General features: G+C 37.4%; 1 protein-coding gene across 1 annotated transcript in view; it reads left to right on the top strand.

The window, feature by feature from the left end:
* Positions 1–24,483, top strand: part of Itgb8 (integrin subunit beta 8) — a 74,099-nt gene that overhangs the window by 29,774 nt on the left and 19,842 nt on the right. The window contains exons 2-6 of the mRNA XM_027416417.2: positions 2,423–2,508; positions 8,592–8,766; positions 18,015–18,261; positions 19,648–19,813; positions 20,280–20,438. Coding sequence (XP_027272218.1) covers positions 2,423–2,508; positions 8,592–8,766; positions 18,015–18,261; positions 19,648–19,813; positions 20,280–20,438 — 833 coding nt within the window. The remainder of the gene's footprint in view (positions 1–2,422; positions 2,509–8,591; positions 8,767–18,014; positions 18,262–19,647; positions 19,814–20,279; positions 20,439–24,483) is intronic.

The following is a 24,483-nucleotide window of genomic DNA, read 5'->3' as shown; positions in this document are numbered from 1 at the left end:
GGCTGCTACTTGAAGGCCACCTTGGGCTATACAGAATTCAAGGCAAGATAAAATAAGCAAGCAAAAAAGAAAGAAAGAAAATAGATTAATAGATTTTTGCTTATAAATTTGCTGTGCTTCCTATATGCTGTGGAAGTAGAGCCTAACATAAGCTTTAACCTGGGTGAACTTAGGTGAGAACTGGACAAACATTAGTAATAAGGCTTAGAGCCCGAGGTTCTGCATCTATCTTTCCAGGATTCTGCAGTCTTGACTGCCAATGCAAAGTTCTTCCTGTTGAATCAGAGGCCCATTCAAGTCTACACTGAAATAGATATCACTCCATGTTCCAGTGAGGTCAAAGCCAGCACTAGTAAAGGTCAATCAGGTCTTTATCTTACTTATTTCTTGTTGATGTAACAGTATATCTGATATTAAGTAATTTATAAGAGGCTTGTTTCTCATAACTCTGGAGGCTGGGAAATCCACCATAAAGAAGCAGGCATTCTGTGCCTAGTAAGGGTCCTTTACCAAACCAAAAAGGTAAAAGGGGCAACCACAGAGAAGTCTCTTCTGTAAAGGCTATTGTCTTACTCACAGGGGAGGAACCTCAGACACAGTAATATCCTAAAGGCACCACCTCAAACATCGCATTGGAGATGAATACACCCAGACCGCAGGAGTTTGCCAGTGTGCCTGATTTCTAGACCCGTTTTGGTTTTCTTTCTGGAAATAAAACTGAAAAGGTCACTCCGTCTTCTGAATATTTTAAGAATAAGCAGTTTTTCACAATTTGCAGACTAAGCCAGATGGATGATTTGGAATAGGGAGTCTCCATATTTAGATGGCCAAGCTGGTAGTGAAGGGAGCCCAAAACATAAGTTATTTTTAGTTCTTGGAATTCTAGACTAGATCTGGGAAGATCAGAGAGGAATTCTTGGAACATATATATTGCTAATATATATGTATATTATATATATGCATATATATATATATATATATATTACACACAAATATATACACACACTAAATATTGCTCTAAAGCCAAAGTTGAAGGGTAGGAGGAACCACAGAGAGTAAATAATAGACCATGAGAGAGGGTGTTAGGGAAGAGTGTATGAAGCTTAATGCAAAGCACACCAGCCTGACACTCTGCTATAGTTAGTGCCTCTCTACTGTAGTCGCCACCCTCACTCTGCCCACTCCAACACCTGTGCTATGACACATCCAAGGCAGAAAACTGTTTTACCCTGGATTCCAGGACTGTTAGGAAAGTTGAAAGAGAGAAGAAAAACTGCAATGGGAATTTGATGGGCCATGTCCCTGTAAACTCTTCCGTTATGTGTGATTATGTCCATACCACACATATTTTAATGCTGAATGAACTTTTAAGCAGAGAAATGCAGATTAAAATATGTAAACAATGATAGCAAAGAGAGTACCAGAGGACATAATCTCTATGGAGCAATGATTAAAGAGCCCCACCCTTGTTCCTTTTCGTTGTTTTAAAGAGGAGAGAACTCCACCACATCGTAGCAATTTGGTGAAATCTCCTGTTTGTTTACACACTCTGCATGTCCTCTCCCACATTGAATGTAAGTGACTTTATCCCTGATGTCCACCCCATTCACTGTGTGTCTATTAGTAAGTGGGAAAATACATGATTCCCAATGCCTGTAGGCCATCTCAGGTTAAAGGATAATATATAGTAAGACTGACCCAATAAACACAAGAAAAAATGATATATTCTCATTCTGTATGAGAGTCTATGTGTCTATGTTTACAACAATGAACATTTCTCTCCTTTAGAACTGAGTACATAGAGGAATAAAGGCAATTTCCAGTTACAGCTATCTAGTCAGATATAGCCCAGCACAGGAATCAATGATCTTAATGTGATCCAGTCTGAAAAACCACATTGAATTAGCTAAAAGGGCTCACTCAACCACTCATGCCACAGTGTTGAGATCTGTATTACACAAAATAATCAATATTAACACAATCAGACCTTCCACTGGAACTATTTTAAATGCCCTTCGATATTACTTCTCAGAAATTTCCCTCACTGTGACTCAACATGGCTTCATATGTTGATATGCTAATTTTTACAGGAAAAACATCAGAAGGAAAAGCACCTGCTTAGTTCAGAGATTACAAACTATGACTTCAATGAACCTAAACTTTAAAGGATCCCCTTGCAGTGCAGCACAACCTACAATAAAGCTAAAGCCCCAGATATGCCCAAGGTCACAATTCTAACATCCTTTCTCCTGATCTTAGAAAATCCGATGCTAGCTATCCAAGTGCCTGTTGATGAGAATGAGCAGGTTAATGCTTCCTAAAGGAATTATACATTATTTCACTTTTCCAACTGAGTTTCTTTATGTGTACACTGTCCACCTTGAAAGAAAAGCCTAATGGTTCCTCTTAACTTGAATTTCAGAACACAATAGATGTGGCTCTTCAAATGCGGTCTCCTGTGCCAGGTGCCTCCAGCTGGGTCCAGAATGCGGATGGTGTGTTCAAGAGGTGTGCCTTTTTTCGTTGTTGTTTTTGTTTGTTGTTGCTCCTGCCTTTGAGTTTTTCTCATCCTTAACTATATCTAGCCTGACTTCATCCTGCCAACATTTTACACTTTAAAGATGCATCAGAAACAAGAAAGATAATCCTGAGCATCAGGAAATTTTTATTTGGTTTTCTGTGGAAAAGCAGATTATCTGGTTGAATATAAAATTAAGTGTAACATTTTTATTAGAAAAAGTGTGGTAATTTTGACATGACATCTGTTCTGTGGAAAAAGTTGGCAAATATAATTAATAAATTTTGATAGTTCAGTAGACTTTGATATAAGATTCTTGCTGCAACTTGCAGCACAAAGTTATACACCCAAGTTTTATTGCTTTCTTATCAAAGAAAAGCAGGGTGATTCATTGGTCTGTTTTACTTGTTTCTATATGAAAAACTAAGAGTTCAGTGATTTCTTAACATTGTATAGCAACTTTCACTTTCTTACGGAAAATGTGATGCCTTTATTTTTACTGTTACTGAAGTGCTGTGTGTATTTAAATCCTGTACAGTGGAGAATAATTCAATGTTATTGTTAAAAGTAATGTTTTTCATTCTGTGCAGAAAAACAAATTCCAACAAAATTCTTAGTAAAAAATTATAATGACTTCTTTTTGTGCTGCTCTAAAGTTGTTTTATGATGTTTTTAAAATCAATAATCTTAAATCAGAGTTACTTACACATAATTTTTTCCCTAAGGTGCCATCTGCTAAATTGGGATCTCTCTGTGAGAGTGCCTGGGTAACTTTGTAGTTACTTATGAAACTCCTGGGAATTGTAGCTAGCAGGCTTTCAGACTTCTGTCTGGCATGGACATGAATTTCTAGTTTTACTTCCTCTAATTTAGCTCAACAACTAAACTCCCATCATATTGTCACCTTCTCTTCATGCATGAAGCAGGAAAACAAAGACAGTTGAAAAGGAGCAGGGGGATGGGCACCACTCTCTTCTATGAATCAGGGCACAAGCACAGAAGGGTTTTAGATACAGGAGCCTTATCTGAAAGTTACCTCTTCTAACAGTCTCATGTTCTTTGTGCTCTGGGTTAACATCACAGGGGAAAAATCAGACGTCATTAATTAACAAGGAAGTACTTTGTCACAACCCGTCAAGTCAGACAATGTCACAAAAAGGAAGATTCCAGAGTTTCTTAGTCCAAGTTCTGTCGTCTAAAGACCAGACAGAATTCTTGCCATTCTCTGAACAACCCTTTTTCTCACTCATCTCTACAGCCTTGAGCTTGGAGTTGACTTGTAGGGTTCTCTGTCAGGGATGTTTTGTGGCCTGGTTTTCCTGACCCTAAGCCAGTAATCCACTCATCACTAGAGAAGACCCTTAGAGCCGTGCTCTTTGTGCCAGCCAACTTCAGCTGCTGAGTGCTTCAGTAGATGTTATGGGGAACTTTCTGAAATATGCTTCAAAGCCCAGTTGTCAGCCAAGTGTGAAATCAGGTCTCAGAGAGACCACTCCTCCTCAAAGCTGTGAATGGCACAAAAAGGAAGAAAAGTGGCAGCTCTGAAAATACCCATCTGTCTGGTCACAGAAGCAGGGACATAGGGGTGTGCCAAGGGATGGGAATTCAGAAGGAAGAAAGCCAATGCAGGGGGTGGGGGTGCTGAAGGGACAGAGGAATCCTGTGTCAACTATTGCACTTGCAAACAGAGATAGACCTTGAGGAAAATACTTAAAATTTGCAAGGTTATTTTTGTCTACATGCCACAGTGTAAGGTAGTATATATAGTTTAGGCAGATCAGGCTCTGAAGAGACACCAAGTTGAATTTAAACCCTAGTTCCAACAGTTTCTAACCATAAACTATGTAACCTATGAAAATTATGTAAATAACTATGTAAACTATGTTACTTTATCCCTTTAAATCACTTTCCCTAGCTCTAAAATGGAAATACTGTTTGTATCCACCCCACACTTTAACTAATATATATTATATATAGTATATATAATATAATTGAAGTAACATAGCATAGGGCATTGCTTGAGATATAGGAGTTGTGTCTATAGATACTTCACTTACTTTAAGCAGCTGGAGAGATGGCTCAATAGGGAAAGTGCTTGCTGTACAAGCACAAGGACCTCAGTGAGGACCCCTATTACCCATACCAAAGCCAGGTATAGTTACACACATATGTTGCCCCAATACTGGGAGATGAAGACAGACATATCCCTAGGGCTTGCTGGCAAGATAATCTCTGAGGGTACAATCTTTGCCAATTGTTCATTTTACTAAGAGAAGGAATGGTGCAATGCCTGTAGGCTGGCCCGATATCATCAAGAGGTAAGATCACCCATCATATAGACAGACACAGGTGGTGACCCTGGTTTCTCAACCAGAAAAGAGGGAGGACAAGAGAAGGGTGAGGGAGGTTTTTCCTGATCATGATGATAACAAAGAAAAAAAAAAGCTTAACAAACCTGGCTTGTATAATTTTCGAAGCTGTTCAAAATACCATCCCCTCCAAGGCTCAGGGAATACCCTAGAAGGGGTTGTGGAAAAGATGTAAGAGCTGGAAGGTAAGGCTGAGAAATGCTAGCTACTAGGAATGACGAATGACTTAGACTTACAGTAGCAGTGGTGACCTGCACTGGGCCTGCACAACACTGGTCTTGTCAACAATTGGTTATGGATGGGAGAGAGATTCAGAGAGCCCTTTGCTCCCTACCAAAATATTAGCAACTGAAAGATACTGGGAGAGGTGTCGTCATTGTCTTTAGTTATGAACTGAATGGTGAACCCACCAGACTTTAGTAGATAATTCCAAACTCATGAACACAAAGACAGCCCTGGGTAAACAGTAGGTCAAAAAAAAAACAAAGTAAAACAAATAGATTTGAATGTGGGAAAAAGCTCTGTATGGAGGAGGCATTACTGGTCCAGGGAGATAAAGGGGGAATAACAGTAATCAGAAAGTAGTATATGCATGTATGAAGTTGTCAAAACATTAGTAAAAATCCTATCTCAAAAATCACTGGGTGTAGACAGTATATACTCAATCTGATTGTATGCTTTTTTAAAAACTTTTTTAATATTTAATTTTTTTTTTTTTTTTTTTTTTTTTGGTTTTCGAGACAGGGTTTCTCTGTGGCTTTGGAGGCCTCGAAATCCCAGTGCCCAGTTCCCTCTCCCTCCCAACCTCTCACTCCCCTGCCACCTCCCATCCACTCCTCAGAGAGGGTGAGGCCTCCCATGGAGAATCATCAAAATCTGTCACATCGTTTGGGGCAATACCCAGGCCCTCCCCCATGTATCTAGACTAGATCTCCTGCTTGTATTCTTAAATGGCATTTTAATCTGTCATTCCATAATCTGTTTTCCCTCAATAAAACTATTAGAAAAGCAATTGAGAGAGAAAGGACTTTATTAATATCATCAGCTAATACTCATGTTTCTAGTTAACATTGTTAAGAGCCACACTGTTTCAAGCAACTCTCTTCTGTCTTGGCTGACACAGCCATCACAGTGTCATGGTGTGGGCCTGACTTGAAACCACTGTTTCAAGAATAGGATGTGAAGGGCATTTGCTGTTCAAAAGGAGATGATAAGACCCTTCCATTTCCAAGCAGATTGCTTGGTTTTGGAAGCCAAAAGACTCAGACATTAGTAGGAGGAAAATTCATTTTGCTTTTATACCCAGAGTATTATGCTAATACATAGAAGAGGCAACTGGTGAAAAGCCAGTGACTTCAGCCTGGGCCTCTCATTCTCAACTGATTTTAGCTACAGAAAGGTGGAGTCTGATTTCCCAGTATTTTTCTTTAAGAAAAAATAAAACATAAGGGTTAGAAGAAATTAAAATGACAAAACCTGCCAAGAAATTAAAAGGGTGTGGTTTCAAATTGCTTTTCTTTCAAATGGAAAGTAAGCCACAATGGGCAAGAACCTTTTCTTTCCTTTTCAAACCTAATTGGCCAATTGGCAATGCTTTTCTGACTTAGTGCTTACAGTGGGCTAAAACAGCCATTCTGATTCAGACATTGCAAAATAATTGAGAAGATTTTGCTACTTTAGCAAAACTATTTGACATTTAAAGGTCACATGGCATATAGCTTGATGTATAGTTACAGGAAAGTAGCTGCCCTTTCTTTCTCCATTCTGTACACACAGTTCAGGAACTCTAGTAAGCTGAAAAGGAAGATTAGAGCTGTTTATATTTTATTTTCATTGCATGATCTGAAATCTTGGGAACTTTCTATCTGGAAAATGCATGTGGCCCTCCACATGACACTCGAGTTGGGAATGCAACAAGTACCATGTCTTGTGCACTCTGTGTCCCCACAATGGGAGAAACAGAGTGCTATACCTAACGTGAAAAGTTCCCTTTCTCTGAGGAACTCCAAGCAATTTATAAACTACATCTAGCTGATAGTTGCAGGTGTTTTAAACTGAGTTTTAAACTTCTGTTTAAAATATAGGTGAAGGCTATTAAGTGCAAGGCAAATTTAAATGTCTACAATACCACTTAGCAAACATCTAGAAAGTTCAATTACAAAGAAAGGTCCCTTTTCATTGTGTTAGGATCACCAGCAACCGCCATACACTAATTAGGGATAAACACTGTGAAGATCAGACAGTAAACCAATAGCATTTACAGCCAAACACAGACTCTACAGCATATTCTTCTTGCCTTGTTCTATTACCATCTTCTAAAATTGGGGCATTCTGAAATACAAACCATGTAAAAACAGACAAAAGGTCACATTTGTCCTACTGACTTTAATTTTCCAAGCCATGATCTAAATTGAGAAAGAACAAATTTTTAAAGATATTTTATATTGCCCACTATGATTCTACCTAATCATTCTCTGATGCTGAGGATATCATTTTTCATTAATTAATGGCCTCACCTTCAGCCTGGCATTTAAACTTTACAATTCCCTTTCTCCATAACCTATAACATTCTCTTGTTCCTAAAGCTTTACTCCCATAATAATTATATTTCCCTGCTTAGTGACAGAATTCACCCATGACCTGCTGATTTCAGTAGAGAAGACTCTAGCTGCTTTGATCTGTATTCTTACCCTTTGAAAACTATTGTCCTGTAGTAAGTATCTGCTCAACAGACTTTCACTAAATGATTAATTATGTAGAGATAAGATTTTCTGAATCATTAAAGATAAAATGATCAAATGCTGAACCAAAATAGCCCTTCCAAGAAGATTGCTGAGCAAATATTCAGCTCACATGTAACTATCTTAAATACTTTATACCAATATTATCCATAGTAAAATATTCCCATATTTTTCAAAACAATGCCTGAATGGTCATGTGAAAAATAGAAGTATCATTTTTTCAAGTCTCAGCCAGAACAAATTAACTTTTAATCATATTCTATTAAGAGGTATAACTCTTAAACAACTAGCTACTGTTTTATGCTGAACCATTGTTAAAGGTTAGCTTAGATGCAAAATCTGGAGAGTCTGAATTAGAATCTTCTACCACTGTGTCATCACAAGCATCTTCCTAGGTTTACCCAATTATTCAGAGGCTGATTTGTTCATAAGAAGATCCAGAGATTAATGGTCTGAGAAGCTAGAATTCCAATTCCTTCTGTATGAGCTGTCAGCACATTTAGGCATGTAATTTTGAAGGAGTTGTTCTCATCTCCTGAACACAACAGCACACAGTAGACTTGCCAGCTGTGTTCCTTGAAATAAGAGGCATACATGTGGAAACAATAAATCCTCTACTTTGACTAATTCTTTTTTAGATCTGAATTGCCAAAGTCAGATGTTTAGAAAGAATGAAGCTAGTGTAATTTTACAGTGCTCAGTCAACAACAATTAAAGTGCTTGATTAAACTTCCCCTCCTTATTAACTTGTTGTCTTATTTTTAAATGAAATGTAGAAGTAAAACATTTATTCCTGAGAAATTTGCCATACTTTTATTAAAAGCATGCAGCTCATTTATGCAATAACCTAATTTGTTCTACACCGGAAATGTCTCCTTTGTAATATTTGTACTGTATGGGTTTCTTAAGTTGTCACTGAGATGATTTGCTAAAATAGTCAGTGATTTTCCTTTTTTTAAACAGGATTTTGTTTCAGGTGGATCAAGAAGTGAACGTTGTGATACCATTTCCAATCTGATAAGCAAAGGCTGTCCAGTTGACTCAGTAGAACACCTGTCAGTGCACATAATGACATCAAATGAGAATGAAATCAATACCCAAGTGACACCAGGAGAAGTCTCAATCCAACTGAATCCAGGTTTGGTGATTTTCAAAGAAATCTGTGATGCCCATTAATTTTCGATGACAGCTCATAGTGACTTGCTCACAGTAAATATGATGCAGCAGGCAGTACTATGATTGAAATCTTACTGTGCTCAGATCAAGGAATCAAATTTAGTCTCTATCATGTCTGTAGCTAAGCTGGGTGACCTAGACCACACTATAAACCTCACTACAACCTATTATAACTCTGTCACACTCTGATGTAGTAATTGTGCTCTGGATCCAGCAAAGCTCTTGGGGAAGAGAACTTTTTCTTACATTTAGTTATTGAGTTGGTAGAGGGTGAGGAGGCACACACATGCCACAGTGTACATAGAGGTCAGAGAACAACTTGCAGGAATCAAGTCTCTCAGTCATGTCTGTTCCGATGATTGCATGATTGCTGTCAAGCCTGATAGCAAGTGCTCATACCTGCTAAGCCCAGAAAGGGAACATACTTTTTTGTTTTCTTTCTCCATTTCTCAGAGTGCTAGAATAGAGTAAATAATCCATAAGTACTTATAGGATGCATTTATTCACTAGTTAGTGGGAAATACAAATTACTTAAGTACTTAGAGTCTTTGCTATGAACTTTTAAACACAAAACTATCATTCATTATCACCATAATTAGCTTAAATAGCTTTGTGATGGCATTTGAGATTAGGGTGTTGCTTTTCCTCATGCATTTCTCTGGTAGCTCCCCTTCTAGAGCAATGTGCCCCACAGTCTGACATGTGTTGTAGGTCTGGAAAATGTCCATTCCCTCAGGGACATAGAATTCCAATATATGAACAATATACAAGATGTCAAGGTATGCAGATATGTGCCACAGATCGAGAAGACTGGTTTAAAATAGTATTAATTTGTTTTCTACTCTTCATTAGTTCACTGTGGGTAGTCATGTCTTGTCATTAGTTTTTAAAATAATAATAATTGTTATAATAAAAATAGTAATAATAATAAAATTCTTGCCACATTTCTCATCCCACTCTAAATGATGAACTATTTTTTTTCCAGACTAATTAGTTACCAGCAAAACAAAGTCTGTTTTTTTTTTACCTGGACATGTTCCTAGCTTCCAGTTACAATTGGGTTCTTCACCATATAAAATAATGATACAGCTTGATGTGGCAGTATATGAGGGCCAGCAGGAAAGGGATGCATAGCCAGTACAGGACTCCTAATTCAGTTGGTAAAGATTATGGTCTTACCATCTACTATTGAAAAAAAAAAAGGCAATGTTTACCCATTCCAGTGTCTTCACTAAAATCTGCCCTTAACATTCCAATAATTACACATCTTGCCTCCACACAGTCTTCTAAAGTTATAATTATCCCACTACCTTTAATGACTTTTTGAATCTACCTAGTTTTACAGTAGGTTCATGATCTAAGGTTTTCTAGTCTCTCCTAAAATATTTCTAAAAGTCCCAGTCTCCATATCTTGACAGCATTCTCATCTACCTTCTCCACCTTTGCCTCTAGAGTCTTTATGGAGTGGGTTTGTTTGTTTTCTGTGTTTGTTTGTTATCTGTGCTAACATTAAATGGTAACACACATGACACTCCATTACATCTTGGATTTCTGACTCCTGTGTCTGAGTTAATTCCCAGGGCACACCTAAATTTGAAGGCACTTTGTTACCATGGTCTTTACCCCAAGCCTCTCTTCAAATCGCACAGATTCCTGCATCACCACTCTGCACTTAACTTCAACAAGTTCTTTGTGATAGGAGAGCTTTAAAATATCCCTTTCAAATATCTTTAGATTATAAAGCACAACAGCTGACTTAATTAGTAAAGCTGATGCTTTAGTCTGTTTAGCTGCCATCACACAATGCCTTACATTTGGTGACACAAATAATAGAATTGCCTTTTCTCGAAGTTACAGAGAGGCTAAAATCTCAAGGGTCAGGGAAGTTCACGAATGAGGTATAGGCAGATTTGGTTTCTAGTGAGGGTTCTACAGGCTTACAGGTGTCCACTTCCTGATGAGTCCTCCCATGGCAGAGTTGAGGGGGAAAGGAATGGGGCTTGTGTGAAGTGAAACTCTCCAGTGTCTCAGAGGACCATTTATCCTATTAGGAAGCGTCACCCCCCATGATCTCATCTAACTCTAACTATACCCCAAGGCCCCCTCTCTAAATACTATTTAGCTTATAATACTTGATAAGTAAATTGTTATTTTTAAAGTCCATAAACTATATTAAGAACCCAACCACAGATAGCCCAGTTACAAAAAGTAAAATGTTTTTCATGACCCATTATTTTTAAGCACAGTGCCATAAAATTTTAAATTAAGTCAAAAGATATAATCAAAATTCTAGTCATAAACTAATAGTAACAAAATACATTCAAATAGATAGGCTATAACTTGAATTGTTCTAAAAAATTGAAAGATTTGCTTTTATTTTGAAAAAAAGAGAGAATAAAAATGGACTGAGCATCTAAACAAAAGAATAGAAAAACAAGCAATCATAAAATAAAAAGAAGGAAATAATAAATTTAAAATACTAAGATTAATGAAATAGCATTAAACAAAATGTAAATAGATATATGAGTTTGTTCTCTGTTCTCAGTAAGAATAATAAAGTGTTAGTAAATCTAATTAAGAAATGAAGACAAAAAATAGGCTAGATGAATAATAAATATTCGCTAAGTATTTAGGTCTCAATACTTACATGGTAAGAAGTGCTTTGTATCATTCAGACTTTCAAGGAACACATTATACCTGTGTCATATAAACTCTTAGAAAGATTTACAACAAGCCTACAAGCTACTTAGTTGTTGTGAGTCAGTATAACCTCACTGTCAAAGCCTTAATAAAAACTGTAGCAAATCAAATCATGTGCTAAGAACCACTGTGTCCACATAAACAAAAGAATATGATGTTCCCAAACAAGAAGATGTTATTGTGACAATTACAAGTCTCCGTAAACACTGTTAAAGATATTCAGCAAAGGTGAGATAACCCCAATTAAGTTCAAATATAGTTTCTTTAAACAAAGCAGCACATTTCTTTAGAATGTGCTGCTAAAAGCGCATTTGCTAGGTGAATTAGTTTTCTGTTGCTGAGACAAAATATCTCAGAAAATTGAGGATTTGTTTTGGTTTATGGTATCAGAGCTTCCACCATGGTCACTTGGCCCCATTGTTTTAGGGCCTGTGAGACACTTCTTCATGGGAAGAAGATGAGTCCTGTTTATCTCAGGGGCAAAGAGAAAGAGACAGGGGTCCCAATATGCATCCAAAGGCACACTTCCAATGACTAACTTCATCCAACCAGGCTCCAATAACTCTGGAGGCTGGATCAGACATTTAACATATGGGGCCCTTGCAATCATTCAAGTTTCAGATTGTAACACTGTGTTAAGGTAAGAAATTTTGTCTAGATTTTTAATGTGTATTCATTCCCATATACTTTCTAAGAACTGAGGTTCATTTAGATTTACATGAGTCAAGGTTCCTGTTTTATTCATGTTAATGTCTTTGGGTTTTTTATTAAAAATTTTATTTCATTTAGTGTGTGTGTGTGTGTGTGTGTGTGTGTGTGTGTGTGTGTGTGTGTGTGTATGTGTGTGCAGGCATGCATGCTACAGCTCATGAGGGGAGGTCAAGGGACAACTGGTGGGAGTCAGTTCTTTCTTTCCATTATGTGAGTCCCAGGGATAGAGCTTGGGTCATCAGTAGGAGTCACCTTAACAGGTTGCGCCATCTCACTGGCCCAGTCTTTAGTGTTTTTCAGTTTAACTAGTCTATGAGCTATCTGCCCTTGCCTTTCACCCAATCAACATTAGGATGCTTGAACATCTTTTGTAGCTTACTGTTACTAACCATCTTTATCTCTAGGTTTTAGGTGTGATTTACTTTTCCATACTAATAAGCCAATGACCCTATTTTTATAATTAAATACTAATTTCCAGCAGGTTATCCTATTTTATATATTATTTATTGCTAATAAATGCAACTATATCCTTCAAATGCCCCACTTTTTAGGAAATATTTGCAATGAAAGGACCTATAAATTGCAACTTTCTGCTTCTGTGTTCAATTCATATACGTCAATAGCTACACTTTTCCCATTTTGTAGCTATATTAATGGTTTAGGTCTTCAGGGTTTCAGAGAAGAAAAGCAGTCCTTATTCTAAGGTTATTTAGAAACCAGTAGAAATAATGGCAATAGCTACTAACATATATGTATTTACTGTGTGCCAAATATGGAACTAAGTATTCTTTGTAAAGCTATCTCACAGTAGCTTTTAGAAATTGAAAGAAGATAAAGATACCATGTCTGGTACCTCATAATTATATGGTAAACATTACAATGATGGTATGATCCAGTTGCTAGGGAAACAAGGCAGGGAGGCTCAGCCTGGTCCAAGGAGGAGTAGCTTACGGAAGAGTGTCCTTAAGCAGTAATTACATGAAGAAAGGGAGGTTAGCTTACCACAGGCAAAAGGAACATAAACAGAGCATGGAAGTGTGTGTTTTCAGAGTACCTCTCGGGACTTACAAGCAGTACTGTCTTGTTAGACTTAAGATGAAGATGGAGTTAAGACGATGAGGTGCTTCAATCACAATGATTAGCTACTTGAGCACCTTACGCAGGCAGTGATATATACAACTTTGAATTTTAAGAAGAAAGACTTCATGGTATTGTGACTATAGTAAAGCAGCACAGCAAAGGACAGCGAAGAGAGAAGGCGAAATGCTGCAAAAGCTAAGAAAGGGAGGGGGCAGTCAGAAAGAGTTGAGTTTGAGGCCAACCTGAGCTACATAGTGAGATCCTGTCTGAAACAACAATAAAAGGAAAAGCTGGTAGAAGAGGAGATAAACAAGAGCTGAGGGGAGAGATTCATGAAGAAAAAAAAAATATCAAGAAGGAAATGTTATGGTCAGCTCAGATTTTAGTCAATTGTAACCATTTTCCACATAGTTGGCTTTGACTATCAACTATGTTTAGAGGTTTGACTGTTTAATGTGGGGGGTGGGATCTAAAATTAGTTAGAAAATGTGATTTAAATAATACACAGGAAAAGGGGATCTTCATCAAGGAGAATCTGACAATATTTTAAGGATACTCATATAAACACACACCCCAGTATACTCTTCACACACTCCTGCACTCCGCAAATAGAAACTGATAAAGACAAGAAAGAGTATTGCCACAGCAGCAAGGACTTGAAGGAAACTGAGTTAAGCCAGAAACTCACTTCTGATTGTCTTAAGATTTCCTCTTTGTGAGATTGGTAAAGAAAGATGCCAGCAACATAATTAATCATTGCCCTTTTCCTCAACACTCAAAGCAAAGTGACATGAGTGACTATGGTCAACTACAGAGCCCACCCCCAGTGACATATGTCCTCCAGCAAGGCCACAACATTTTATCCTTCCCAAACAGTTCCACTGACTAGGCATCAAGTATTCAAACATATGAGCCCATGGGGGCCATTCTAGTCCAAACCACCCTAACCCTGAAAAGGTAATATTATTTAGATAAAATTACCTTGAAAATTGTATTTTACCATTAATTAGAAATGCATGAGGTTATCTTTTTAATTTAATTATTTTTTCATTGTTATTTTATTTAAATTAGAAACAAGTTTGCTTCACATGTCAATCCCAGCTCCCTCTCCCTCCCCTCCTCCCCCACCACCAATAATTTAATTATTTTTATGTTTATGGTTATTTTGCCTGCATATATGTTTGTGTACCACTTGTACACTGTACCCTCAGAGACCAGAAGAGGGCTTTGGATACCCTGAGACTAGAATTGCAGATGGTTGTATCATGTAGGTTCTGGAAATCAAATCTGAGTCCTCTAGAAAAGTAGCTAATGCTCTTAACCACTGAGCCCAAGAGGCTATTCTTGTAAGAGGAAAGGTCAACAGTGATGCGCTCTCACTTCCCTTCCTTACCCATTACTGTCCATCTTTTAGTTTTAAACCACGGTATAGAACCAACAAATTCTTTATGAGCCTGGTGTTGCCACTTCATTCCCGAGTTCAATGGTCCACTAGCACAGTTCTGCTGTTATTTTCATAGTTCCTTTGGTAACAACACTGGGAAGCAAGACAAGCCTGAGTACACAAAGTTAGGCTATGGCCCCTCTTTAATTAAATAGGACATTTTAGAATTTTATTATTTGCATATCCTAAACTTCCCATGTAATCTCATTATAGAATCACTTATAATTGCACAAAGGACATAGTCTGGGCTGAGTGTAATTAATGGACTTAAGAGTGAGTTCAGCAACATATAATTAAAGAATGGTTTGATCAGCTAATGTATACCAGTTGTATAGATTATATGAATGTAGTACATCTATTTCAGCATAGCCCATCTCACATAGTTCCTCTAACATCAAGACATTGATGCTTGTGTTAACAACCAGGTCTTAAGCCATGTATCTGTACACATTTCTCTCTGAGCCAGCTTAAACAAACCCTTTTTAGTGTCCTCTGGTTATTGGCCTGTGTTGACTATACTCTGAAACAAATGAAATAGAGGTTATACAGGGGGCACAGTGTTTACATAGCCATGAGACAATATCTCTATTGCCTTTACCTATGGAATATCACAAAACACATATCTAATTCTTTTCCCTACATATTTAATTGCCTGATCCAAAGGCAGCTTGAGAGCACATTAAGGATAATGTCTCAAGCTCACAGGCAAGCAAGGTATGGTAATGAAATTTGATCCCACCTTAACAAGTAAAGTCCGATTTGGGGTCCGCCTGCCTAGGGCTATCTACCCTTAATTGGCAAAACCTCACTGGATCCTGATATGTAAAAGTAGCAATTACTGTTCTCTTGTGCAATGACTAAAAGGCCCAAGTATGGAAATATTTATTTTTAAATGACAACATGTCCAGTTGATATCTTAACCCATGTAGAGGACTGACCCAGGTACCTGTGCTCAGGCCAGCATCTAGGTAACCCAGGATCCTCAAGGGCTTTCCTATCACCTTTCCTTTGCTGAGCCAGTGAAAGGAGATTTTGCTGGCTAGGCTGTGAACAACTGTTAGCACAGATCCCCTGTGTGGCTGACATTTGTCTGGAGTGCCTTCAGTAGCTTAAGCTCCGAAGGATGCTTTTGCAGATGCTGCACAAACTGCCTTTCACTGAGGTCAGCATCCTGCACCTTTGCTGAGTTCTATGCTGAATAACTGCTACATCTAGCACCATCTGTAAAAACACAGAGAGTCATTCAATGTCAGGCAGAGTCACCATAAGCTGCAATGATTCACCAAGATAAAAATACCACATGGCTAATGCCTAAGGCCTTTAGCAATATGCCCAAGTCAACAGTCAAAAAAAAAAAAATCAGCTACACAATTTATATATTCCTTAAATTCTGACCCCTTCTACATGATCTATGCTCTTTTTCTTGCTTTTTTTCCTTGCCCTGTGTACTATTTTCTGATATTCTCCTACATTTAATTCTCCATTTTACTTACAGAATGCTTCTGTACTGGTACTTTTCAGTACAGAGCCAAAAGGTGAACAGAGTAAATGCTCTCTGGAAGCAGCCCATTTCCTAAAGAGGGGAGAGAATGGGTGAGGATGTGTTATGCTTACCCCACTTTTCATTCCAAACTTCTGGGATGCAGAACTCAGAGCATTACATCCACAGGGCTTCCTACTCTGTCAGGAAATTGGAAATGAATGAACAAATACCCTTCCTTTTCTGTATTTGTGCTTATCTGCCAGTAAAGCATTGCTATTTTGATAGGTTATATAGTTCAGATTGAATAACATTTGAATTATAAAAGAATTTAAAGGAAAATACAGGAATAATTCTTTGATTAGGTAAATCTTTTAATAAGTATATCAATCTACTGATTATGTGGATATACAAATTGTATTTTCCTGTTATAAAATATTTCCCATTTGAAATGTTCCCCATGGGTAAACACTTAATGATCTGAAACCATTTGATTTATTATTTTAAAAGAAAAAAATCACAAATTTTAAGTGGGTGACTTTTCTCAATATTTCTTATGCAGACTTAGAATCTGGAGGATCTAGATGAATAATCCAGATCCTATGTCAAATCATAATGTGGTCAAAAACTAAATAATCTTAACTGCAGGCAGGTGCCCTTGAGAAACTCTTTACCTGTTGTGGAAGTGACTGTCTCTTCCAATCCAATTACTTTGCTCAAGGCCAATACGTGGCCTCTGCGATCCTCATACATTTGCTGAGCCCCCTCCATGTGTTGAACTAATAATTTGCACACCTTCAACACTGCATGTCTGGTCGTCTGCTGTGACCCACTGTCTCACCCACTAACCAACAGGAAGAAGCTCCTCAGATGATTCATAATGTGCGTTCATTATTTCAAAGAGTTTCATATACTGTCAAGGACCAAAGGGTTCACATGACATTGATAAAGGCACCTTACCTCAGAAGGATGATTTAACACCTACATTTACTGAAAGGTCATTTTTTTAAAAAAGACCTTTTCTGATTTGCCTCAGAAGATTCCCTGAGCCCAGCCACCTGAACCTTTTTCAGACAGAATGCTGCTTTTTGTTCTGCTTTGTGCTTTCCTAGCTCTGAGGGTGATGGCCAATCCATGTTATGTAAATGATTTCTCCTGCATTTGTATTGAGCTGGTCTATTTTTTATCATCTCTAGAATTATCAGAAATGCATTGATGTAACTTAGATCTGAAATGTCCCTCAAGGCTCTTGTGTTTGAACGCTTGGTCCCCAGCTTCTGACACTGGTTGGGACAGATATGGCTGGGAGAGTGGGTCACAGTGATAGGCTTTTGTGAGCTGGGCACAGCCCTGTTTCCTTCTGAGGTCTTCTGCTTCTTGATCTACAAAGATGAGAAAAAGTGAGTCATCAAGTTACTGCAGCCCCAACTACCATGCTGTCCCTATCATGATAATGGGCTATGTCCTCTGATCTGTGAGCCCAAACAATCCTTTTCTGCTTAAGTTGCCTCTAACCACTACTGGATCTTAGTGATAAGAAAAGTCAGATGGCTCATGGGCTACAGGGGTTTGCAACACCTGACCATCCCCAGTTCAGTCTTAGAGATCAAACGGCAAGAGGCTCAGTACTGTTACTGATTCCTATAAGTTGTTATATAACCTCAACACATATGTTGTGACAAGTGTGCTTACACACATATATGCACATGCCAAATGCAATTGAAAAATGTCACTTACTTAATGACCTCTAAGATGTGTAAATGAAGACTATGATATTTTTCTTTCTTTGAATTAGGAGCTGAAGCTAATTTTATGTTAAAAATCCGTCCTCTGAAGAAATATCCTGTGGATCTTTATTATCTGGTTGATGTGTCCGCATCAATGCACAATAATATAGAGAAATTGAATTCCGTTGGAAATGACTTAGCTAGAAAAATGGCATTTTTCTCCCGTGACTTCCGTCTTGGTTTTGGCTCGTATGTGGATAAAACTGTCTCACCTTACATTAGCATCCACCCAGAAAGGATCCACAATCAATGCAGGTAGCTAATGTTTCGTGTGGATAGTACTAAAACAATGTTTCTTACAAAAATCTCATGTTGTTTGTTCTTATAGACTTACCATGTATCAAAATATTGTCTTATTAAATAAAAGTTAAAAATATTTGAGGAGGATCATTCTTCCTCTATGGAAATATTTACATGTAGCTTGGAATTTAAGTTATATTCCTTCAACTATTGTTTATTCACTTTTGTCAATACAAAAACTTCTTACCTATTATTAGTAACCCTGCATGAATTTCCAACAATGGGGCTGCCATGAATATAAATACCTCTGGAAATTCTATGAGCCCCCTTTGTGCTCGCTCCAAATTTGTTGAATTTAGGTTTGCCACATTTTAGAGTATTTATCACCTCATTGTGACACCGATACCTTACTGTAATGTGAAGTATATATTTATGTTATTAACGATGTAGCCAACTGCCTCAAAGACCGAGAATCAAAAAATAAGAATTTGATTCTAATTAGCATTTGCCTTCAAGCATGCAAGTTTTCATATAGTGTCACCTGTTGAATTTTCAGAGAAATGTCTTTATAAATCCCTTGTTCTATAAATCATTTTCTTAACAGATATTTTCCACTTCTATAAACTCCTCAAATCATTTCACTCTACACATTCCAACTTGCAGAAATACTATTAAGTGTACAAAGTGGGACTTGCTTATCTTTTACAAGACTTTGTGAAGTCTTCTCTTAATTGCTATTTATCATTCCCTGTGTTTTTCTGAGGTTAGGGGTAACTTTGCTGCTCAGACTGATCCTGAACTCATGAATCTTCCTGCCTCTGCTTTCTGAGTGCTTGGGTCACATTATGTCCAGCTTGAACAATCTCATTGAAGGAGAGCCCACCTGAGGAATGACTCTCTTTCTGAGATACAAGAATGCAATTGAAAGTTATTCTCATACATGTTACTGCTCACTAATAATTCCACAGCAAGCATCATTTTCAAAATTAGTGTTATATCTTTTTAGAAAAAGAAAGTAATATGCTATTTGGGCTGAATTCACAAACTCTCTGGATGTGTTCCAGGACCAACTGTGGTAGGAAATTGCTACAAATTTTTATGTCCCTCTTTAAAATTCAGTGTTCATTAGCATACCAAAGTGTTTCATTCTCCTGTATTCATGAAACACATGGATCTTCTTCATTTTTGAGCATCAGCCTTACAGTTCTATTTTCTCCTCACAGACAAACTTCACCAACCTTAAACTCTCTAATTTTATAGATTTTATGTTGTAAATAATTCCCTACCAATCAAAAAAACTCTTCTTTATTATAGCAACTACATAATTTGACTGTTAATGGCACTTTGAAAAATTTAAGGAAGCATAGAAAACTAGATTTTGCACTTCTTTCTCCCACACAGTGACTACAATTTAGACTGTATGCCTCCACACGGATACATCCATGTTCTGTCTCTGACAGAAAACATCACTGAGTTTGAAAAGGCAGTCCACAGACAAAAGATCTCTGGAAACATAGATACTCCTGAAGGAGGTTTCGATGCCATGCTTCAGGCTGCTGTCTGTGAGGTAAGAAGTTTTGCATGCTGGGTGTTTGGGTTCTCAGACATAGCAGAGGGTGTAAGAGTTTTGTTCTGGTTGGTTCATAGAAAGAGCATAGAATTCACTTTTTAAAAAAAATCTCATTTCTCGTCACTATCAGGACTCATTTTAGTATATCCTGGGATAGGGGGCCAAGCTAGGAAAGGGTTATAGAAAGAAGGTAAGATTTAACAAAGGGGATGCTCTTTGCTTGTACACACCCCAAGAAAAAGTCAAAAAGAGTATGTTGTCCGATTCCCATCATGTTATCTGCCTTTTCTTCCTCCAGTGAAGGAATAAGGGTAAACAAATACATGGGGATGCTATTTTAGAGACAGCACATCATTCAAGCCTGATTTAATGTTTGTCAACTGGAAAATATCGTTTACTGGAGGCTAAGACCACAATGAGATCCATGTCATTGTACAAGGTCTAATTACATGTTTATTTTAAGAGTCATATTGGATGGCGAAAAGAAGCTAAAAGATTGCTGCTGGTGATGACAGACCAGACATCACATCTTGCTCTTGATAGCAAACTGGCAGGCATAGTGGTGCCAAATGACGGAAGCTGCCATCTGAAAAACAATGTCTACGTCAAATCTACAACCATGGTAATGTAGCAACAGCTCCTTCCTAGCTGTGATGACTCCTTGGGCTAAAACGAAAGTTTAAATTGTCCATTCAGCCATTCTTGTCCCAGGAAATTATCAAAAAAGCAAGATGCAGAACCAAGATGGACCAGGAATCAACACCTATGGAGTCGTACAGTATAGTTGCCACTCAAGAAAGTTGATGGCTGAAACATTGACCATGTCTAGTAGCTGACTCTTTGACAAGCTACTATGAATGGTAGAATTTTTTGAAATAAAATGATACAAGATCATATTTTCATGTGATTCGGACCTTGAAAAGAAAGAAAAACGTGGCTTTGTTTTCATAGAAATACGCTAGTTCTATGAGGTTAAAATCTATAAATAGAATAAGAATTGATAAGAAAAAAATGGAATGGGTCTAAGGAATCTTCGGAATACTAAATAAGCTAAATAAAGGTCATGTGGGAAGCATAAAACAAGGCAGGCTTTGTGTATCCGGATCATTCATCCTCCCTCTGCAACTCATCTTTGTTGCTTGTTAGACGAAGCCTGCCTGAATTGCTCCCTGGAGGTTAACATAAGATTTGGATCATGTATTTAAACACAACCTTTTATCACCACATCTACCCCAGCATTAGCTAATTGCAGATATTTCTTTTTTAAAAAATGAACAACAAAGTATCATTTGTGTCTGATGTTGACAGCCATTTACTTGTAAAATGTTTTGAACAAAGCTGGCAAATGTCTCAGTTCACAAGCCCCATTGCCTAGTACCACATAAACTAGGCCTGGTGGTACCCTCCTTGAAATTCCAGCATTCAGGAGGTGGGGACTGGATCAGAAATTCAGTATCATCCTCAGCTATATAGCAAGTTGAAGACCAACCTGGGCACATTAGACTGTTTCAAATAATATAATAAAATGAAATAATAAACTATAATAAATAAATTCAATCCTTAGCATATTTAAAATTCAGGCTTTGGAGTAACTCCATGGGCATATTTCTCTTTGCTAATTCTCTCCTACGCAGCTACATTTCACTTCTAGTTACTCATTTCGTATCTGGCCTTCTTTCTACTTGGCCTCATTTAATCTGGGGTAGAGGGGTAATGTGTTCCTTGGCAATGAAAGAGGAGACAGGAGAAGCTACTCTATTTTGAGACAGAGGGAAGCTTTTTAAAGGAGAAATGGCAATGGTATGATTCCCAAGTCCTGTTATTTTTTGAAGTCTTGCCAAGTTACTGAAATCATCTCTTCATCAGTATACTTGAAAGGATGTTGTGGCATCTTTGGGCAAAAATAAAATGTCTTCATGATATTAGACCTAGGTTATATTTTTAAAAAATCTTGTAGGGATAAGTTATAATTTTTGTAGAATTTTAAACCCCAATTGAATTATTGTGATATGAGGAAAACAAGCAATGCATCATGTACTTCTTTTGTGTTCCTGGTCATTATTCCATCTATTTAGAGGAATGACTTTTGCACATGTCATTCCTGTGATTTATTGGATAAATCAAAGAGAAGTTCACTTTGATAATAACTTAAAGAACACCTTTATTCCTGTTACACCAGATCTGTATTTTAAAGGATCCTCCTGCTGAGAATTCTTGTTGCTAGCAACATTGGCTAAAAACATTAGCTAGTACACTGTAGTAACTCTTTGGCTATATGGCCATAAATAAAATATGCAATGAATGACTCTGAAGCCTGGTGTGTCTCAAGCTACCTTGACCTCATCTCTAGGCATATATCTACCTGCTTTTTAAACATCACCCCATTCTTTCCATGAGTACCATGATGGAATACTAAATTTGTTTTGGTTAAGCAAGAAATCAAACACTCTGCTTCCTAGCCTCATCTCCAGAAATCAATACCAGTAATAATAGAAGACTTCTTTGCCCAAGACTTTGGTCTTTGTATTTATAAAGGGAGATGAATGATTAAATGTCTCTTGTGTGTCTAAATCACAGGGATCAGAGTTACATTTTTGAGTTACAATTTCAGGAAAATAGGTGTAATCCCATTCTAATCACAATGAGAATCTGTTGGCTGAAAGTATCTTTGCAAACATACACCATGGAATTTGTCATTACAACTCTATACAGTAGTTACTATTATCATCCTTTTACTATCAAAAATACTAAAGCTTAGAAAAGCTAAGTTAAATATGTATAAAGACTGTAAGCTACTAAACTAATGAACTGTAGATCTGGGACCCACTGCATTTCAATCTGTATTCCTAACCACCTTGTCAAAGTGACTCAACCAAAAAGTAAAGAAATGGGGAAATATTTTTCCTGGTGTGTTTTCAGGTCTAAAATTTTATACTGTAGCCTTTACCTACAGAAGAATAAAACAAGAGACCTTGATTTAAACTGAATTATAAAAGATTAAGATAACTTCTCTCTAGGCTGTTGGCATTGATGGTACACTATTAAATAAATCTATTTTCTAGTGTTCTTTCCATTACACTAAATGCCGTAATAAAATATGAGTAGCCACCTAGTACTTAAGTCTGCCAAGCAATAATGTCTACTTAAAGCATGGCATTCTATCCAAAAAGACAGAGGTTCATATAAAATTGTTGGTAATGGAAAAGATATGATACTTAAGACCTAGAAGTCCATTCTGTTTCCCCATCCAGCTTTGCCAAATTAGTCAACCTCATTCAGAGCCCTCCCATTTATCCCACCCTTAGCAAAGACCAAGAACTATACAAAGATCTTCAACCACAATGACAGGAGACAAAGGAGACACGTGTGTGGAGGCATTGAGTGAACCTTGCCAATGGGCAGCTCAGACTCTCAGTCCTTAATACACAAATGCAAATAGACTTGCTAGTGTCTCCTGTTCAGACTTGGTGTTCCATGCTCTTCACGGCTTTCATGTGCCCCATCATTAGTCAGTGATTCTTCACTTTTCTTTCACATGCCTCTGCAGAACTTCTTACCACTGGTTCCATCTGTCATTCCTTTCTCTGAACCCCCAGTGAGATAAAGCAGCTGCTGACTGAGCCAGAATCTTAGATGACTGATGTACAATTGCTAAAGGTGATTCACTATTACTGCAGACTTATGCTTCCTTTCATGGAAAGATATTCAACACTCTTGTTTTTCCTCTCACAAAGTTTTGCTTAATATGTACTTCACTTCTAATATGCTATCTGTGAAGCAAAGACTTGTAATATTTTAGTAAAGATTTGTTAATTATTTTTGCAGCTCTTGATTAAGAAATGGGCTCTTCAATGTTAGAAAGTGCTAAGTATCTTTTCACTTTTCATTGTGTGTCCTGGATGCGTTAATAAAAATACTTATGCTTTAGCACTCTTAAATACTTCTAGAATGTTGGAAGCCTGTAAGCAGTTTTAACAAATATGGTTGCATCTTGTGAGTTTTTTTTTTAACTAACAAAGCACTTGATAGCAGCTGACTGTACTATTTGCTTTAAATTGCAAATATGCTGAGAATATTTTTAAGTTATTTTATGAAACCCAATTTGAATTCTCTATGTGTTCTCAGAAAAGTAGCCAGGAAATGATCTCTACAAGCAATACCTAACTGAAATTACTCATAATTGAAGGCAAATGCTACATGCAGAAATCACCTACTCCAGGATCACAGGAGTCTGGCTCTGATTCTGTAGAACCTCTAAAAAGGAATTCAACTAATGTCTAAAAACTAAGCTCATGAATATTTAAATTCCATTTACAAGATGGGACAAACTATCTTGTAAATTAAACGTTAAATTAAACGTTTGTGTTAAAAACATTTAAGCAGAAAACATCCATTCTCATTCTTTTTGAAAAGCTTCCAAAGACAGTTAGTCCTTGCCCTTCTTCACCAAGTAGAGTTTCATGATTACAGGTGACAACATTTGGGTCAGAGGAGACAAACTCAAACACCCCAGGAGCAAGGGGAACAGGGTTAATGAGTGGAGGAGATCCACCAAAGCACATGTGAGACCATGCCTACAGTGTTTATGTGCAGCAGTCTTTTATTTAAAATGGCCTTTTACTAAGTAGTCCTTTTGTGCATGGCCTTTTACCCTAGCACAACCTCAT

This window comes from Cricetulus griseus, chromosome 5, assembly GCF_003668045.3.
Source record: "Cricetulus griseus strain 17A/GY chromosome 5, alternate assembly CriGri-PICRH-1.0, whole genome shotgun sequence".
Taxonomy (NCBI): domain Eukaryota; kingdom Metazoa; phylum Chordata; class Mammalia; order Rodentia; family Cricetidae; genus Cricetulus; species Cricetulus griseus.
Note: the sequence above shows the minus strand (reverse complement) of the source record. Positions and strands in the feature narration are given on the sequence as shown.